Source organism: Anneissia japonica, unplaced genomic scaffold, assembly GCF_011630105.1.
Source record: "Anneissia japonica isolate Jap-2015-1 unplaced genomic scaffold, ASM1163010v1 scaffold288284_len1145801_cov181, whole genome shotgun sequence".
Taxonomy (NCBI): domain Eukaryota; kingdom Metazoa; phylum Echinodermata; class Crinoidea; order Comatulida; family Comatulidae; genus Anneissia; species Anneissia japonica.
The window spans coordinates 433,866-451,757 of NW_022712730.1; the positions used below are offsets into that span (position 1 = coordinate 433,866).

At 31.8% G+C, this 17,892-nt stretch overlaps 2 protein-coding genes across 6 annotated transcripts in view; one reads left to right on the forward strand and one right to left on the reverse strand.

Moving 5' to 3' along the window:
• The window catches only part of LOC117108127 (neurobeachin-like), a 59,228-nt gene extending 50,905 nt beyond the window's left edge, over positions 1-8,323 (reverse strand). For all 4 annotated transcript variants that reach the window (XM_033250075.1, XM_033250076.1, XM_033250078.1 and 1 more), the window contains exon 1: positions 8,002-8,323. In XM_033250075.1, coding sequence (XP_033105966.1) covers positions 8,002-8,172 — 171 coding nt within the window. In that variant the 5' untranslated portion in view covers positions 8,173-8,323. The remainder of the gene's footprint in view (positions 1-8,001) is intronic.
• Positions 8,324-9,281: 958 nt separating this feature from the next.
• LOC117108130 (septin-11-like) overlaps positions 9,282-17,892 on the forward strand; it is an 11,544-nt gene continuing 2,933 nt past the window's right edge. The window contains exons 1-9 of one of the 2 annotated variants that reach the window (XM_033250082.1): positions 9,282-9,377; positions 10,417-10,555; positions 10,982-11,095; positions 13,614-13,695; positions 15,090-15,348; positions 16,091-16,180; positions 16,326-16,422; positions 16,856-17,024; positions 17,528-17,660. In XM_033250082.1, the coding sequence (XP_033105973.1) occupies positions 9,339-9,377; positions 10,417-10,555; positions 10,982-11,095; positions 13,614-13,695; positions 15,090-15,348; positions 16,091-16,180; positions 16,326-16,422; positions 16,856-17,024; positions 17,528-17,660 (1,122 nt within the window). In that variant the 5' untranslated portion in view covers positions 9,282-9,338. Of the gene's footprint in view, positions 9,387-10,416; positions 10,556-10,981; positions 11,096-13,613; positions 13,696-15,089; positions 15,349-16,090; positions 16,181-16,325; positions 16,423-16,855; positions 17,025-17,527; positions 17,661-17,892 lie in introns of both variants that reach the window. The other variant, XM_033250080.1, reaches the window with a different exon arrangement.

The following is a 17,892-nucleotide window of genomic DNA, read 5'->3' on the forward strand; positions in this document are numbered from 1 at the left end:
ACATTTATGTTGGTTTAACTAGGATTACATAATAATTACAAACTAAATATTACAGTACATGAAAGAAGAGGATAACAAAGATTGAGATACTGAAATCTACCAAATGACATACTAATTCAAACAGACTTAAGACACCGAACTCATTATATCAATCAATAGGATCACATAACGCAATGTCATTACAGTACAGTATCTACTGTAGGCAAAATTAAATGTACATCATTGATTAATTCTGCCATTGGAACTAGGTTAAGGATCTTGGCATGAAATCTACCATGATACTGAAGCTGGGACTCCAAATCAACGTGTGCAATGTGGTCGCGATATTAAGCATACAGTCAAAAAATTTACGTGTACATTGTTTTAAGACCAAAAAATATTGTTTAGTTTGTATTAAGTCGTTTGTGAGGATCGAAAGCGTAAATTAAGGTTTACCCTTAAATTTGAGAGCTGTTTATTAAATTCGAGACCACTTTTTCAAAGTACAGTGTAATTACCTTCAAACAACACAAAGTAACCCTCTTTTTGGAGACAAACACCAAGACCACATGAACTTGAAACGGAGGATAAACTGTACAGTGTAACATACTGCAGAATCCTATACAGAAATCTCAAATCTTTTTCAAAACGGTGGATAAGAGTCCACCAACCATCAGACAAGTAATGACCAGTGACTGATGACAAGATGGCCGACTCCATGGAAACCATGTGCTAGAAATTGCTGGTCATTATGCGAATTCAGAACAAAATACCATTCAGAATATTCGAGACCACTTTTTCAAAGTACAGTGTATCAACTACCAATTTACTGTACAAACAACACACTGTAAGTGAAACAACTTATTTTGGAGACTAAACACCGAGACCGTTCAGGATAATGTTTGGCCATGTCAAGCCTTGAGCTTAATAGTGTTAAAGATATCAACATCAACCCTAGAGATTTTAAAGTACATTGTGGTAGGTTAATCAATGAAGCATTCCTATCTCTACTTTAGGCCATAACGAAGAGGTGCTGCAAGCTGGCTACATACTACAGTATAACTATATGTTTCCTAAACTACTTACAATAATTTTAATAATATAGTATACAGTAATTAAATTAATAATAATATTCATACATACTAATTATATATAGTTTATTGATAAAAATTTTGACTAATAAAATGAATATGGGAATCTGGGATAATACTTGTTACTTTATCTGTTTAACATAATAATATAATTAAATTAATAATAATATTCATATTCATAAATACTGCTAACTCTGTCTTGTTTATTGTCTTCATGGATATCAAATCAATGTTTAGTGCTATACATACTGTAAATTTTCACTTCCTTACAGTAAATACATAAAACAAATACATTAAAAAAATAAATAAATAAATAGAAAACATAATTATAATTATGGTATCTATGGTATGTACCATTATAATTTATTTTATCTTCTTCACACATTAAAATAAAAATTAAATTTAACTAATATTCATGAAACAAAGTAAAAAGAAAGTGGAATTTAACATGCGGACTGTGTTGTTTATTCAATACAGTAGGTTGTAAGAAAACAAAGCATTGAAATTATGTTGATTGTATAAGTAAGGATCATTCATATCAATGAAACCAGAATTAAATGGATAAGGCTTCTAATTAGCTCACAGCCTTACAGTATGCTCAGGTATAGCTGATTTGTACTCTATGCACTTACAGTAAATTCAATTCATAGCCAGAAAGTAGTTTGCATCCTATTTTAAATAATCAGCGAGGCATAATTTGCATCTCCTGGCTGCAATATGAGATATAAGGGCATGTGCGAGACAATCAATGGACAATAAAACAACGGGTAAATTCTTCACGCCGTTGATAGCATTTTTTACACGGTAAGAAACACATCAACACGCCTATACGCCGCTGATAGATGATGTTGAGCATTCGGCTGAGCTTTCTGAAGGACAGGCAACTGACCGAATCAGCTCGTCATGATAGGTTTAAGTGTTTCGTCAAATACTTCACAATGTTTAAATTATTGACACGTTCAAAATGTTACGTGGCGTGAACTGTTATCTTCAAACTTGACACTGATGCTTAGGGATAAGAAACGTCAAGAGGCTTTATAAAAACACAGATGCTTAATGGATCCTTGACGATGGATCGGTAATCAATTTAGAAATGGATATTTAATGAACTTAATCCTATTAATCCATGTCTTTCTGGATTACATAATTATCGATGTCTGCTGGATTGGTTCGATGAAGCCTATGGCTTTCGATATTCAGCTGTGGTTGTATTGGCCTTTGTTCTTGAAGTTGAGGTTAGACTCTCAATATTCTACTGTATGCCTGATCGGATTTTAATGCGAGGATTGAGTGCAAGCTGTCCTAAAAGAGGAAGCCCTGGGGCCTGCTGTAAGGGCAAAACTCTTTGGCTGCTGTCTAGAAAAACTGAACAATTTTAAGGCATTTTAAGTTCTTCTGAGAAGTTTTAGCAAACATCATGCCGAAACTACAGACATAAAATTGTTTTTTTTTAGACTGACTAGACATGGGTAACGAGGGATGGGTCTTGTGCCACCACTATACACATGGTCATGACATTTTTAGGCCTACCAGGCATAAAAAAGAAAAATAGGCAGACCAAAAGAATGATGCAGTAGAGAAAGGAAAAAATGTTTTTCTTTGGCCCTATCAAGAAAGAAATCAAATACACAATGTAATTGCAACATTGGACTTGAGCAATATTAGATATCGTATAATTAATGATGCATGCAAATTGGCCAATATTGTGACAACATATCCGTGCTGACAAACCTACTAAACCTCAAGTGTGTCACAAGAAGAAACTTAACACCGGCTAAAGCTTTGCATTGCTATGGTTTAAATGAGAATACATTTTTAAAGGCAAGACTTTTTTATACCTTGTCTCACAAATTTTTTTTTTTTTTTAAAGATCATCAGAGGAGGGTGGAAAAAAGAAACAAAAATAAAGTTTTGTTTATTATTTAACAAATAGTTTTGCCAAAATTATCCAGAAGAAGGAAAATATAAAAATAAAATTTTATTAGCAAAATGTAAACAGTGTATGGGATGGTTTTAACCAACAAAAAAAAAAGTTCTTCCTAATTAAATTTCAAGCATTTAAAAATGCTTGAAATTTAATTAGGAAGAACATTTTTTTTAGAGAGATTTCAAGGCAGTGGAGGGTGTAATAAACATAAAGAAAAACAGTTAATTTTCCCTGAAATTTATATTTTTTCGTGGCAACGGGTGCACTAATTCGCCAAAAATAAAATTTTTATTCTTAATCATCATTATTTTCGTTAAAGAATGTATAAAAAAGTCTCGCCTAACTTATCACACATTTAAAGAGAATGTTACTTTTAGCAATGGTACAGTACATTGTAATATAAAGAATTGAGTCACAATTAATTTGCTAATATTGCACCACTAAATTTAAAGCAAATAAATTTTCAAAAAAAAAAAGTACAAATCTAACATTTCTTATTTACTTATCTAAATTTTTATTTAGTTGATTTATTTACTGTGTAGGTTAAGTACACATACAGTCTAGGTTTTATAGATCACAACTTGTTGGTATTGTTTATCCTGTTTCATTTCATAACTATTTATTACTTTGATCTCTGCTTTTATCAACATAACATCAATGGAATCCTACAGTAGATCATAAACCACCAACTAAATTTTTTCACTTACATATTTTCCAAATAGGGCACCCATAATGACAATAATATTTTAATGAAAAAAAAGCATAGATTAGTCATACTGTAGCATCGTGGAGGTTACACTATAGTATTAATGGACTTGTTGCCACTAAAATAGTGGTTAACCTCAGGCTTATTATATTAAGTATAATAGCACTACACACTGTGTGATATAGTACTGTACAGTAAATTGTATTTATTCAATAATACAATAGAGTCTTATACCATTCTTTAAATAAAAATAAAATTCTATATCTGTCCTTCACTTCAACATGTTTTGCAAGGAAACTTGTTTGTACATTAAAATACATTAAACATTAGTTAAGAATTATATCAAATCATTGTAGTTACTTTTTAGAAATAGTATCTACAATGTAGGCCTAAATATAATTGAATTACATTAAATTTGTAAATCTTGTACAGTATCATTAAATTTAAAGCCCACATTTTCTATAAACTACAAATGAGTACAAATCTATCATTTCTATTGATTAATATAAATTTGTATTTACTTAATTCATTTATTTGAGATACAAGCCCTGTTTTCTACTGTCATAGCTTCTCTCATACCTGTACTATAATTTACTATTAAATTTGAAAGTTAAAAAAAAAAAATTACTATCAAATGCAGAAATCATATAATTAGTTAAGAAACGTCTTGGATATACAAGTGAAGGATACTGTTCCGTATTTACTGTATCTTCAATCATCTGTTAGAGTATGTATCACCATGCTTGTGACAGTCTAAAGACTAATTTGAAGTTTGGTTTGATATATAGCATGTATATCATGGACTAAAGAAATGCCAATAGCAACTCACACAACTGTAAAAATAGTAAATTCTTTTTGCTGAAAATGACAGAAGCCTAATTTGTTCATGTTTGAACTTTTCAGATTTATTATTAAATATTTCTGATTACTTTGCTTCAACAATGTAGATGATGACTGTAAGTCACATCTACACTGTATGTTTTTTTAAAAATTGTGAAAAAGACAATTTATTGAGTGCTGTAACACATTTTCATCATTCTTTAAATTTTGTAAATGCTTTTAAATTCTATAAAAACTGTTTAAAAGGTAAGAAAACTGTAAAAACTTAATCAAAGAATAGTATAAGAGTTTATACATTGTCAGCTGTGATGCAGATCGGAATAACAAAATTCAAAATGTCAAAATTAGGCCTGTGTTAATATTAAAATTATCTGAAAAGATTTGCATGTTCTACAATTAAAAGAAGATTAATAAAGGATTAAAATAATCAGGCAGTGTAAAACATTAAATTTTACAAAGGATTGCTAGTAAAAAATAATAATTTTAACTTTCACTTATTAAAATTAACAGTGTGATATCACTTCATGTTGTCCGTAGCAGTGTCTTTGTACTTTAATTATTATAATGAATAATTAATTTTAATAACTTGTACTGTATGTCGGGGTCAAAAGGAAATAGATAAACATACACATAATATATATATATTATATATACATATATATATATATTAATTAAAATAAGTAAGTTAATAAATAAATAGTTTAGTTTCTTGTCTGAACTTATAAAAAAGAAAAGGAGAAGATCCCATTTTATTGACGACTTTTCATCACACTAAATTATGCTCAGTAATAACAGTTTTATTAATGGAATCTGCTATACACAGGCCAAAGTAGAGATGCTATCATATATAGTGAGGCACGGTAAATTTATCCATACCATAATTATGGATAAAAAATGGGTATTACCTGTATGACTTTTTTTTTTAAATGAATCAAAATACTTGAAATATTTGAGAAGCAAATATAAACTAATTTTTGGTTCTGGTTGGCCTTATACTGTTATGACTTTATTTTTTTTAATGAATCTATCAAAATACTTGAAATACCTGATAAGCAAAAATAAAATAATTTTTGGTTCTGCTTGGCCTTATATTGGTATTATGACTTTATTTCTCCTAAATGAATCAAAATACTTGAAATAATTGAAAAGCAAAAATAAACTAATTTTTGGTTCTGCTTGGCCTTATACTGTACATTAAATTGCTATTATGGCAAAGAAATGTGACACAGTATACTAAAAAAAATTGGTTCAAAATATCTCATGAATATTCATAGATCATTAAGGAATGCATATCACAATGGGATTGCATTTGAAAGTGAAGAATGTCAATGGAAGAATAAATGCCCTCAGATAACTGAACTGATATATGCTCATATATAGTCATGATGTGCCTATATTTGGTCAAGATGTGATGTCATCATTACTGTATTTAGGCATGTCACATGTTTAACAAGGCTTAATGAATTTGTAAAAGCTTTTTGCCAACTAAAAATTTGCTAGGAATTATGAATTGATATTAATGGTCCTATTCAATTTATATTTATAAGATTATAAAATAAATATATTCTGAAATTTAATCTGCTGAAGTATATGTTTTGCTAAAGAAAAACAGCTGCAACCATGAAAAACATAATTATAATATGTTTTGCATACGAAAGAAAAGTTAATACAGCCGGCATTGAATTTCATAGTGGTCATCTTCAATTATAATTTATATCTAATTCTGTGGTTGCTTCTTGAAATTTTAGGCAAGAAAAAACAGATCATGTATTTTCAGATCTAAAATGGCTGTATTCTTGCATAATTGGTTTGAGTAGTGGCATGTTATTGCAGTATTGAGTACTCAAAAATGTAATCTTGTATGTTATTTCAAAATATGCTTGTGCATCCCACCCCTTGAAATTTGATTGGAATAACTGTGCGTTTTAGTATTTTATATTTAACTTCACTATGGTCACATAGCTGAAACAGCTACCTTGCAGGCAAATTTAAGGGTATTTAAAGCTTCAATTTTAAATATTTAATGCATGGAGATAACATTGGGTTGTTTCAATACAATACAAAATACCTTTATTCATCCCACATGGGGCAAAAAAGAGTGTGGATTACAAAGCTTAAAAATGTTTAAAACTTTTCAACAAAATACAATACAATCACTAATACAATTTGAATTTGTTATTTCAAAAGTTGATGAGCAACTACTGTAGCATAACAAATTTCTTTTCCAATTTACAGTAGTTCTACAGTACTTGGAGACATTAAAAATGGCGACCATAAGGTAAAAGCTCAAACTTACTGAACAAAGCGCAAGTTATGTTATTGCAAAATTTTTTTATACATTCATAATTGAAAATTTGCCAGTGAAGCCAATTAGGTTTCTATTCCTGTCGGTTTATTTTTTTTACTGCCACCTTTAATTTAATTGAATTTCTGAATGGCTCATTTAAATGACCAAATAACTAAATGGTTAATGGTTTAATTTAAATGACCAAATAAGTAATTGGTTAATGGTTTAAAACTTACATCTCGCAAAATACAAAAGTCTCTATGCGCTGTAAACACAAGTGTAGCGATGTTTGGAAATGTGAAAGAATAAAAATATACAATGGAAGTTGCAAGCCTATAAAATTCCAACCAGAAACAGATTTTCTAAAAATAGTTTTCACTTTACAACAAAAATCCTTAAATGGATTACAAAACAAGCCAATATAAGGATTACGGCAATGATAAATAACAAACTGTTTATTGATGAGGATTTTTCTTTCTCAATCTCATTCAAAAATGTTTAATTGCAGCCTAATAACATAAACTTAACTATACTACTGTATACTAGGCCTAGAGGTGTAGATGCAGTATCCCGGCCGTGTTGCCAAATAATTTCTTGGTCCCTAGTAGTAATTTCTTGAAAGTAAAAGTAATCGGTAACTATCATCAGACATTTCCCAACATTAATATTTTTTAACATAACATAGGCTAGTGCATTTAAGATAGCGAGACTGCCAGCAAGCCCCACCAATCAGTTCCTCAGATTTAAATTTTTTTTAAATGGTCAGAGTATATTCCTATGGCCACATTTATGATTTCCCTCCCCTGCCCCAGTCAGTTTACTGAGTATTATCTACTAGGCTAGCCTTATGTCAATTTATATAGTCCATGCATAGGAGAGTAGGCAAGGGCCTAACAAAATTTAGACTAAGCCTAAGCTTAGGCCTAGGCTAACTAGGGTACTGTAGCTGAAGAAGGGTCAGAACTGGCTTAGCCCGCAGCACCCGGCGTATCCAATTTGCTTCCGTGCAGCTGAAAAGCAATCCGTCCCTGGAATAAACACAGACTCATCAAGGTAAAAAACGCTAGGCTAGGTAGATGCCCACGTTTCTGTCAATGTTACTTACGCTACAATTGCATCAGTGCATATCAAAACTACACATAAAAACAAAATGTAAAACTTAATCACTTACCAGGTTGAAAACTGTATCAAAAATATCCCTGTCTGTAACTTCCTTCACTTCCATCAACCCTATCAAAATTCCGAACTTCACCTTCGTCGAGGCGTTCGCCGATGCAGGCATATTGTCAGCAAATATATCCTTTTTCTGAGAAACTACCTCCTTCGTCTCCTCATCGGCCATAGCTGCTAAATTATGATCCTTCGTAAGCCTTCCAATGCGTAATTGTTTCCGAATTCAGTAACAAATTTATTCGAAAATTGCTTAATAGTAATACACTCCCAGGCAATTTACCAAGAAAGCTGCCATAATTTCTGCTAGCTAGCTCGGTTGGTTGAAGTGTTTGTATTTATTTACGCCACGTATTTACATCATTACTATAAAATGCGCTTTAAATATACAGAACATCGTCGACACTACCTTTAGCAATTAATAATGGTGATAATTGAAATGTGGATGATATGTATATTCGCCATGCTATTTATTGAATAAGATGACATTTTTATTTGTACTTTATTATGAATGGACAGTCAAATGTTATCAACAATAATAGTATAGTAATATTATAGTATTTGTTTATATTTTATGTACGGCTGCATACGTGATTTTATTATCAGGCCTATGATAATTAATTATATTCAGTATTTATTTATCAACTCAAAATCCTCTTTACCCATTAGTTAAGTTCCTTTAAAATTAACTTTTCAGTCGGTGATCAGGGGCGGATCCAGAGATGTCTAAAAGGTGGCCGAAAGGGGGGCCAAATTCGGGCCGATCGAGACAACAATGTCCTAGGGGGTCCGGGGGCATGCTCCCGCAAAATTTTTGTGTTCTAGACGCCCGAAAATAACATTTGAGGCGTTGTGGGCTATCATTTTTTTTCTTTTTCTTTCTTTTTTCTTTTTTTTAGCTTACCAGGGGCGGATTTAGGGGGGCAGCCCGCCCCCCCTAAATCCGCCCCTGGTGATGTTCAATTCTTTAACTTAAGATTGACTGCGCCACTTTCCTGTTTGATGCCACCGACAAATTTGATGTTACAGTAACTTTTAATTACTTAATAATGTATAGTCATAGCAAAACCAAAGGAATAAATTCATGAATATTAATATCTATAGCAATCCAGTCTGGAGTAAATCTTTATCAGTAACATTTAAAAAAAACAAGTAAATAAATTTAATAAATTTTAAAAACTATGAAATGCGTAATTATTTTAATTTTAGTGTTGCCCCTGATGAGAAAGTGAAAGAAGTAATAATATACTGCCCTCTCTATTATTTTAGGAATCGAAAAAAAAAGAAGTCTTGAGACTCTTGGGGGCAGTGTTAAAGAAGGGAGCGGTCGAAAGAAAGATGACACTAGAACAAGCACAAGAAGAACCCAAAAAGGAGGTAAAAAAGGTCAATTCTCTCTTCAATATATTATTTTCAACCAATAACATGTAATTAAAGATGCAATGTTTACTACTGTATTTGTATAGTTATTTGTCTTTCAATAGATAACTCATAAACTTGTCATGTAAAATGTAGGCCTAGGCCCTCGCTCTGTCTAGATTAGGCTAGCTAGGCCTAGGCGCACGTTGACGATGAATAGGTACGGGAACATGATTGAATGAATGCGGTTTGTAAGGCTGCCACATGCACCTTCCTTTTCCTTGGTCTTGAATTGAATATCTCGTATCTTTGGTGTCTTGGAGTTTTGTGCCTTTGATTAGGATATTAAGTTTATTAAAACTGCCTTTTATGTTTTATTTTTATTCAATATTTAATTAGATATTCTTTGTTAAATTTTTTTTTTTTTTTTTTTGTATTGTACACACTCATTTTCTAGTTTTCAGGAGGCCTCAAATATGGTAGTGGGCCTTCCTCCTATAAATATAGTATTTAAATAATTATTACTATTATAGTCCTAGGCTATGTATCCAATGACCAGGGAGTAAAAGTGCTGCAAACTCCTGTAAAAAGTGCTATAAATGCTAAAATAATTAATTCCAAACATTATCTTACTATCATATCACTAAGAATTCATCGCAGGTCACACACAAACTGTAGCTTTTAATCCCTCAAATCACTTTTTTTCTGGTACTTATATCAGCTGATTCCTAACTTCCTAGGTGAGCAACTGGCTAAAAAATGTATTTACAGTATAGTTAACATAGGCTACCTTAACTTAAGTTAAATTGATGGTTAGTGGATGTTGATGGTTACACTGGAAAAGCACCCTACCCTAGAGTTAGTGAGGGGCTGATCAGAAAAAGGGGTATTGTTTTCTTTCTGATTACCATCAATAATCATGTAAAAAAATATAATTCTTGAGATTTAAAGTGCATTTAGCAGCCTGATTTTTACCTTAGGCTAGAGGGGTCTTACTGTATGTTGAATGACATACACCTGTTTTTTTTATATCAAAAAGTTTTAATGTTTGTTGTAGGCACCACCTCCACCAGCCCCAAAGCCAAAAGATGAGCGAAGCCTACATTTATCTGGCCATGTTGGATTTGATAGTCTGCCAGACCAACTGGTCAACAAATCTGTTGCCCAGGGTTTCTGCTTTAATATCCTGTGTATTGGTAAGTGTCATTTCTTACTTGTATCTTACTTGTATTCTTGGGCCGTTGTGAAGCATGAATACTTTTATGGCCCACTCTTCCTCAGGTCACAATACTACTTTATTGTGGTGTAAACATTTTGATTTGTTCATTTGTGTTAATATGTTTATTTATTTTATTTCAACAATGTTTTTTTGGAAGTAGTCCGTTCAACTAAAGCTAATCATTTGTGAGGGACTCTCAGTACATTTAAAGAAGTACGATACAAAACAAAAAAATACAAATAAACATATAAAACAATAGCAAAATTATAATAATAATGATAAATTGAAATTGAGCATGCTGAGGATTCTATAAAAAGAAAGCTTATATATAAATAAAATAATTTTAACACAAAATAAACAAATACTTTTTCCTTTAAATTATTTCCTATTTTTGTGTTGATAGGTGAAACAGGACTTGGTAAGTCGACCATGATGGATACCCTATTCAACACACATTTTGAAAGCACACCTACACGACACGATTTACCTGGTGTTGAGATCAGCAGCAAGACACATGGTGAGTGTTCAAGTTGACTTGTTTTGTTTCAGATCTTTGATGACCTGGCCATCCTGAGTTCTTGCTAAGCTCTTATACTAAGCTTGTGTTGACCTTTGTATTTTTGAACTTTATTGGTCACTGGCCATTGAGATTGTAGCAGTCTATGAGCCACTTTGCTTGACAGAATTTACACTTAGGAAAAATAAATTTAAAAAATTTAAGTTATTTAAAATGATGTACTATAGTTATATCATGGAGGTATTATTGAGATGGAGATCACTTGGCAACAGATCCCTTTGACGCGACAAACCAATGTGTTCCCTGCCTTTGGATCGCACGTGGACGTATTACTTAATCATTCACATTTTTTCGTTAGCAACAACTTGGCCACGACATGTGTTTATATGTTTCAGCACAGCAGTTATGCGATAAAACGTTTGATTTTAACCCATTAAATATCTTTATAATTAACAATGTTCTCCTGATTGGATTTTTTTTGGACTTTTAGTATGTTATTATGTGTATATTTCAGGAACAGATTCCGCAAAATATTCTTGGAACAATTACTTCTGTGTTAATTATAATTTCGTCTAAAGATCGATTGGTTCGACTATAAAGCTAAGGCAGCGTAAAACTGAAAATTACTCTGATTTTGGATTGAATTTTCAAATAGTTAACCCTCATTAAACCCTAAAATGACTTAGTTTATTATAATCCTCAATCATTTATTAATTAATAAATGATTGAGGATTATAATAAACTAAAATGACTTAATTTATTATAATCCTCAATCATTTATTAATTAATATCTGTTAAAATTAGAATTATCAAATTTTATCCAATTTATGGAAATTGAAGTTGAAATATACTATACTTTCAAAGCTCATGTAAATGTTTCATTAAATTCGATATTCTTTTTGTGGAAAATATTAATATGTTTGCTATTTCATGAGAGATAAATGTATCAGCTTCAAAATGGAAACGATTGCGCAGCCATAGTGATTGACTGTATGTAGTGCGCATTGAGAAAAGAAGGTGCTCACCATTTCGCCATGTTCAATTTTTTTGTAAACTAAGCCTGCTGAGCATTTGATGGCGGGAAACACATCAGACTTCAAAGGCATCGTGCAAATCATAGTCATATTCGTCAATAACATATTTCGTCCTCTGCCTAGGTGTTTTCTAAGTTTAACAATTTTACTATTAATAAAGAAAACATTTTTCCCCACATACTCTCAGAAGTTTTCAGTAAACAGGGTATAACAGGGTACAAATAATAACTTTGTTACAATAATTTTTGGGTCAATATTTCCTTATGTAGGCAGCTATCTTATCTGTTATTGAATTTATTACTTTTAACAACAATACTGTTCATTGTTTAAAGAATTACAGTGGTGGTTATGAGGTTTTTCACTTCCCGTATAGAAGTGATAATAAGAATAGAATTTTAACCTGGTTAATCGGACCACTAAAGTAACGCCATAGCTTTAGAATGATTCATATAATATAGTTGCCTCAGATCATATCAACTCAGAAATATTTGCTGGACAATTGTAACTTATAGTAGAGAATTTCTTAGATTTAAACACAAAGAAAAGTGACATGCATGAGTTCCTCCACAGTGAGACTTTGTTCTGCCTTAGGGAATCCTTATGCTAATTAGCAAATGATGACTCATTTGATGATGGCAAACTAATAAGGTCATATGCAAATTATGATATTGTTAATCGATGTTAAATGATAATTTGTAATCTTTGCTGAGTTTTATTATTACTTGTGTATAGGCATGGTATCTCATTTCATTATTTTACTTTTAGGCATCATCTCTTTGTTGCATTGTGGTATTTTGTAAACTAACCACAGACTTGTCCTCTAAAATTATTGTGGAGGTTTTTCTACCTTGTAGATTATTATTATCAAAGATCATTTGATATTAATTTCCATTGTTAACAGTAATTAAATTCCTAAGGCAGAACTATGAAGAAATATTTATATTGGTTTACTGTATATATGCTTTATACAAGAAGGTTAAAAAATAATTTTTATTTTAAAGTATTTTAATACCTCCTGGCTTTATGCAGTTTGAAGGCATTTTTATGTATTTAGACCATAATAAGAATTGTTGTGATCTAATTACATAAAAATGACTTCAAATGGCTTAAAGCCAGGAGGTATTAAAATAACTTTAAAATAAAAATTATTTTTATTGAGAAGTTTAGTATGATATTCCATGTGGGCATTGATTTAGTTTTTTTTTTTTTCTGGTCTGCTTTAAAGGAAGTGGGGCAGACGTAAATATCTTATCACGGATCTTAGTATCAGTGATCTTCCAATTGGTGATATTAAGGTTACATGGATAGGGAGATAGTTGGGCCTTATGATATGCAAATTAATAAGGTAACTGTTGTATGCCCATATATAGTTATGAGGTGCCTATATATGGTCATGGTGTGATGTTAGCCTGACCATTTTGGGCATGTCAGAGTCTGTACTTAGTAATATGCAAATTAATAAGGTGAATGTTTCCTTTCCATAGAGCTTCAGGAAAGCAATGTACGACTGAAGTTGACTATCGTGGACACGGTAGGCTTTGGAGATCAAATCAATAAAGAAGAGAGGTGAGGCAACCATATATAGTCATGAGGTGCCTATAAATGGTCTCATTTTGACCATATTTAGGCATGTCACATGATTTTGTCAAATAAGTCCGGGCTTAACACTTGGCCTATTCCTAGATAAGTAATCTAAATAAATGTTTTACCTGGAAATACAAACAAGTGACATATTTTTAATTAAAGCCAGGTTCCGGAGAAAACAGTATGTATATTACAGCATAAACTATTAGATAATTGGCCTATAATCGTCTACATCACTATTGTATTGCTTATATTGTACAGTATACAACTTGCAACAGCCAATCTTGTGCATTCAGTAAAGCTGATAAAGGCCAGAGGACTGTCTGAAAATTTCAAGCGAAAATAAATACAGTGTTCAACAGTCTACATGCCTTGTTGTCATAATTTTTTGTTTCAACGACTAATATATAATTTGAAGAACACACATGGATTTACAATGATATATATATATACTGATATATACTGATTTTGAATATTCGGATTTTGAATATTTAAAAAGTGGGGCGTAACCACCCTTTTTTCAACCTTTTCATCCAAGTTTTTAATTGTTAAAAAGGCTGTATCTCATTAACCGCTTGCATGTTTTTCATTAAATAAGCTTTTCATGTCTTAGAAAAATCAGTTTTACAAGATATCAGCAGAATGTTTTTCTCCCTATCCACGCTTTAAAAACCCTCGATTTTAAATTTTACTTTACTGCAAAATTGCTGATACATAATTACTGTAGGTATATTAGAGCATAAATTTTATTTTAATTTTATATTTTGCTAATTATATTTTAATTATACAGTATGCTAATAAGATGTTGTGCCAATTTTATTTGATATGCATAAATACATTAAACAATATTAAAAAGCAAATGATATAATAATGTATTCATAATAAGATATTGATAGGATATATAATAATATATTAATAATGCACTACTTTTCATAGCAGATGGCTGTTCATATGTTCTGTGCCTTGAGATTTCTCTAAAATCAGTTTTCCTTTTGAAATGCCAATATATTCCTTATTTGGTAGCAAATTTATTTGGCACAAACGTTATCTTGATTGCATTCGGGAGTTGGGACCGAAAGTATTATAATAAAAGAAAACGTTTAATGTTATTGTTAAATTAGTTGTAACATTATGCTTTCTATAAAGAGATTTTTTGCTTGAAAATGGTAGGTTTAATTTGTTGAATATTTAATACCTTAAATCCTTGAGTAAGCACAGCAGTTCGTATAACATTTTTGGAGGCTTCAGTGCGGCGCTATTTCAAGAGCACTGCTTTTTCAAAAACGGCACTTTTTCTTTTTAGGATTTACAGTACATTTGAGATAACACCAATATAAAAAAAGATTAAATCAGATATATTTCCCTTTTTTTTTCAGTTACAAGCCAATTGTTGATTTTATTGACCAACAATTTGAGAATTACCTCCAAGAGGAATTGAAAATCCGTCGCTCAATTCATTTGTACCACGACACACGAATCCATGCCTGCCTCTACTTCATCGCCCCTACTGGACATGGACTTAAGTCTCTGGACTTGGTCACTATGAAGAAATTAGACAGTAAAGTGAATATCATCCCGGTCATAGCCAAGGCGGATACAATCTCCAAAAGTGAACTTCATAAATTTAAGATCAAGGTACGAAAGATATAAGATTATTATTATTATTATTATTATTATGTTACTAAAACCTACTTTATGGGGAACTTAGACAATGGAGGAATTAGAGAAAAATTAAAAAAACAATCTCCAAAAGTGAACTTCACAAATTTAAGATCAAGGTACAAAAGATATAATAAGATTATTATTATTATTATTATTATTATTATTATTATTATTATTATTATTATTATTATTATTATGATGTTACTAAAACCCACTTTAAGGGGAACTTAGACAATGGAGGAATTAGAGAACAATTAAAAAAACGATGTTAAGGGGAAAATTTAACACAAAATATATCCCCCTTAAATCCGATTTAGAGAAATTATTATTATTAATATTATTATTATTACATTATTATTAGCCTAGAATTTGTGCTGCCCAATTGCAGGGTTAATACGTCAAGAATTTATTAATTTATGAACCTTATGAATTTGGGCAAATATACAAGAACTATGGCTTATTGTATAATTACATAAAATATTAATTTATTTTAATTGTAACTACACAATGAAGTTGTGTTTGTCTCATTCATGTCAAAACATGTACCCCTTCTCTTTTCACCAACTTGGCATCCTTTCAAGTCCTTCCCATAGTTTCATTTTCATCAGCCAGCTCCATACATCCACAACACCTGCCTAGCCTCCTTCCTCTTAACCTTAAGTGCTATAAATATACCTCAAAGGGTAACATATTTGTCTGTTTTATTTTTAAATAGATTATGAGTGAACTTGTAACAAATGGCGTACAAATCTACCAATTTCCAACTGACGATGAAGCAGTCTCAGGACTGAACACAACAATGAACGTGAGTAATTCGTTAAGTTAATTAATGTTAATTTAATTAAATGATTATCATAAATGAATGATTATGACTTATCTCAATTCTACACGTTGCTTAATCTGTTTCTTTTACTTTAACAATGTTTTTAATTAATTAAAAACAAATACAGGGTCATCTTCCATTTGCTGTGGTAGGCAGCACAGAGGAGATCAAATTAGGAAACAAGATGGTGCGTGGGCGCCAATACCCCTGGGGAACCGTACTAGGTAAGACCACTCATTGCTTATAATACAAGTCTCCCTCTAATTAAAGACCACCTCCAATTAAAGGTCACTTTGCTGTGGTCCCAAATTAACAACTACTGTAATGTCTTTATCTTCATTGTTATAATTGTGAACCAACGCAAATTTGGGAAGTGGTCTTTAATTGGAGGGAGATCTGTATTGTTATTTTCTGATTTTTTTATTTTCATATTCACTAAATGAATCTACCTACCTACCTTGAATCTAACATGAATTGGAGTCTAATAAGGAAGGTCTTTGATTTGTTAACACAGGATGGCAATACACTCCAAACATTGCATATGCTTTGCGTAAAGAAATTTTGCCGAACTCATAGATAGAACAAAATACCGTTATATTATAAAAGAGAGAATATTATAGATTTGTGTTGTTTAATTGAATATATTTCTATTCCTAGTGGAGAATGAAAATCATTGTGATTTTGTGAAGTTGCGGGAGATGCTGATAAGGACCAATATGGAAGATCTGATTGAAGTGACTCATACAAGTCACTATGAACTATACCGCTGCTGCAAGCTGGAGGAAATGGGATTCCAAGACAAAGGGCCAGGAAACAAACCAGTCAGGTAAACAATGTCTCTTAGACTGAGCACTGTCCACAACTATCATATTTTCTTTGACAAATAACTGTTGTATGCCCATATATAGTCATAATTTGCCTATATTTGGTCATGATGTGATGTCATCATAACCATATTTAGGTATGTCAGATGTTTTTTTGTCAAATAAAATGTGATAATGTGTGCAGGGGTTTAGGACCTAATGTCTGTTTAGTTGTATTGCCATAGTATGTTTTCATTTTCAGTTTTGTTATTGATGTGAAAAGATATTTCCTGTAGAGTCCTTCTGTTGGTATAAAGTGTTAAGTACATTGAGCACTTATCCAAAGAGTGTACTGTGTTCTTTAAAGTACACTCTTTGAAAAAGAGGTGGGGAGGGGGGGCTGTCTCCAGGTCTACTGCCCAGTTCACCACCAAAAAGCATCTCACTGAAAGTATGTCTTTAGAATTCTGTTGTTATGTTTAATGATTCTTTAACTGTTGTCTTCGGTTGTAATTTATTCTACCAGCTTACAAGAAACCTACGAAACCAAACGTGTACAGCATTTGCATGACTTACAAAAGAGAGAGGATGATATGAGACACATCTTTGTACAGAAAGTTAAGGAGAAAGAAGCACAGCTCAAACAGCAAGAGAAAGAGGTAAACAAGTGTCAAACTCTTGAGGCCTATAAACAGGTTTCCATAAGAGGGGGAAGGGGGTTTCCTATCAGAGCTGTTAGGCCTACAGGGTCCTCCGCTGAAGCTGAAGCATTCAAGCATATGTTTGGTGAACTTCATCATTTGATGTTTTTTAATGCAAAGGGAGGAGGGAACCTAGGCAGTGGCGGCGCCAGGGGGGCTTAAGTCCCCCACCGGACAGGTTAAGCGCCCC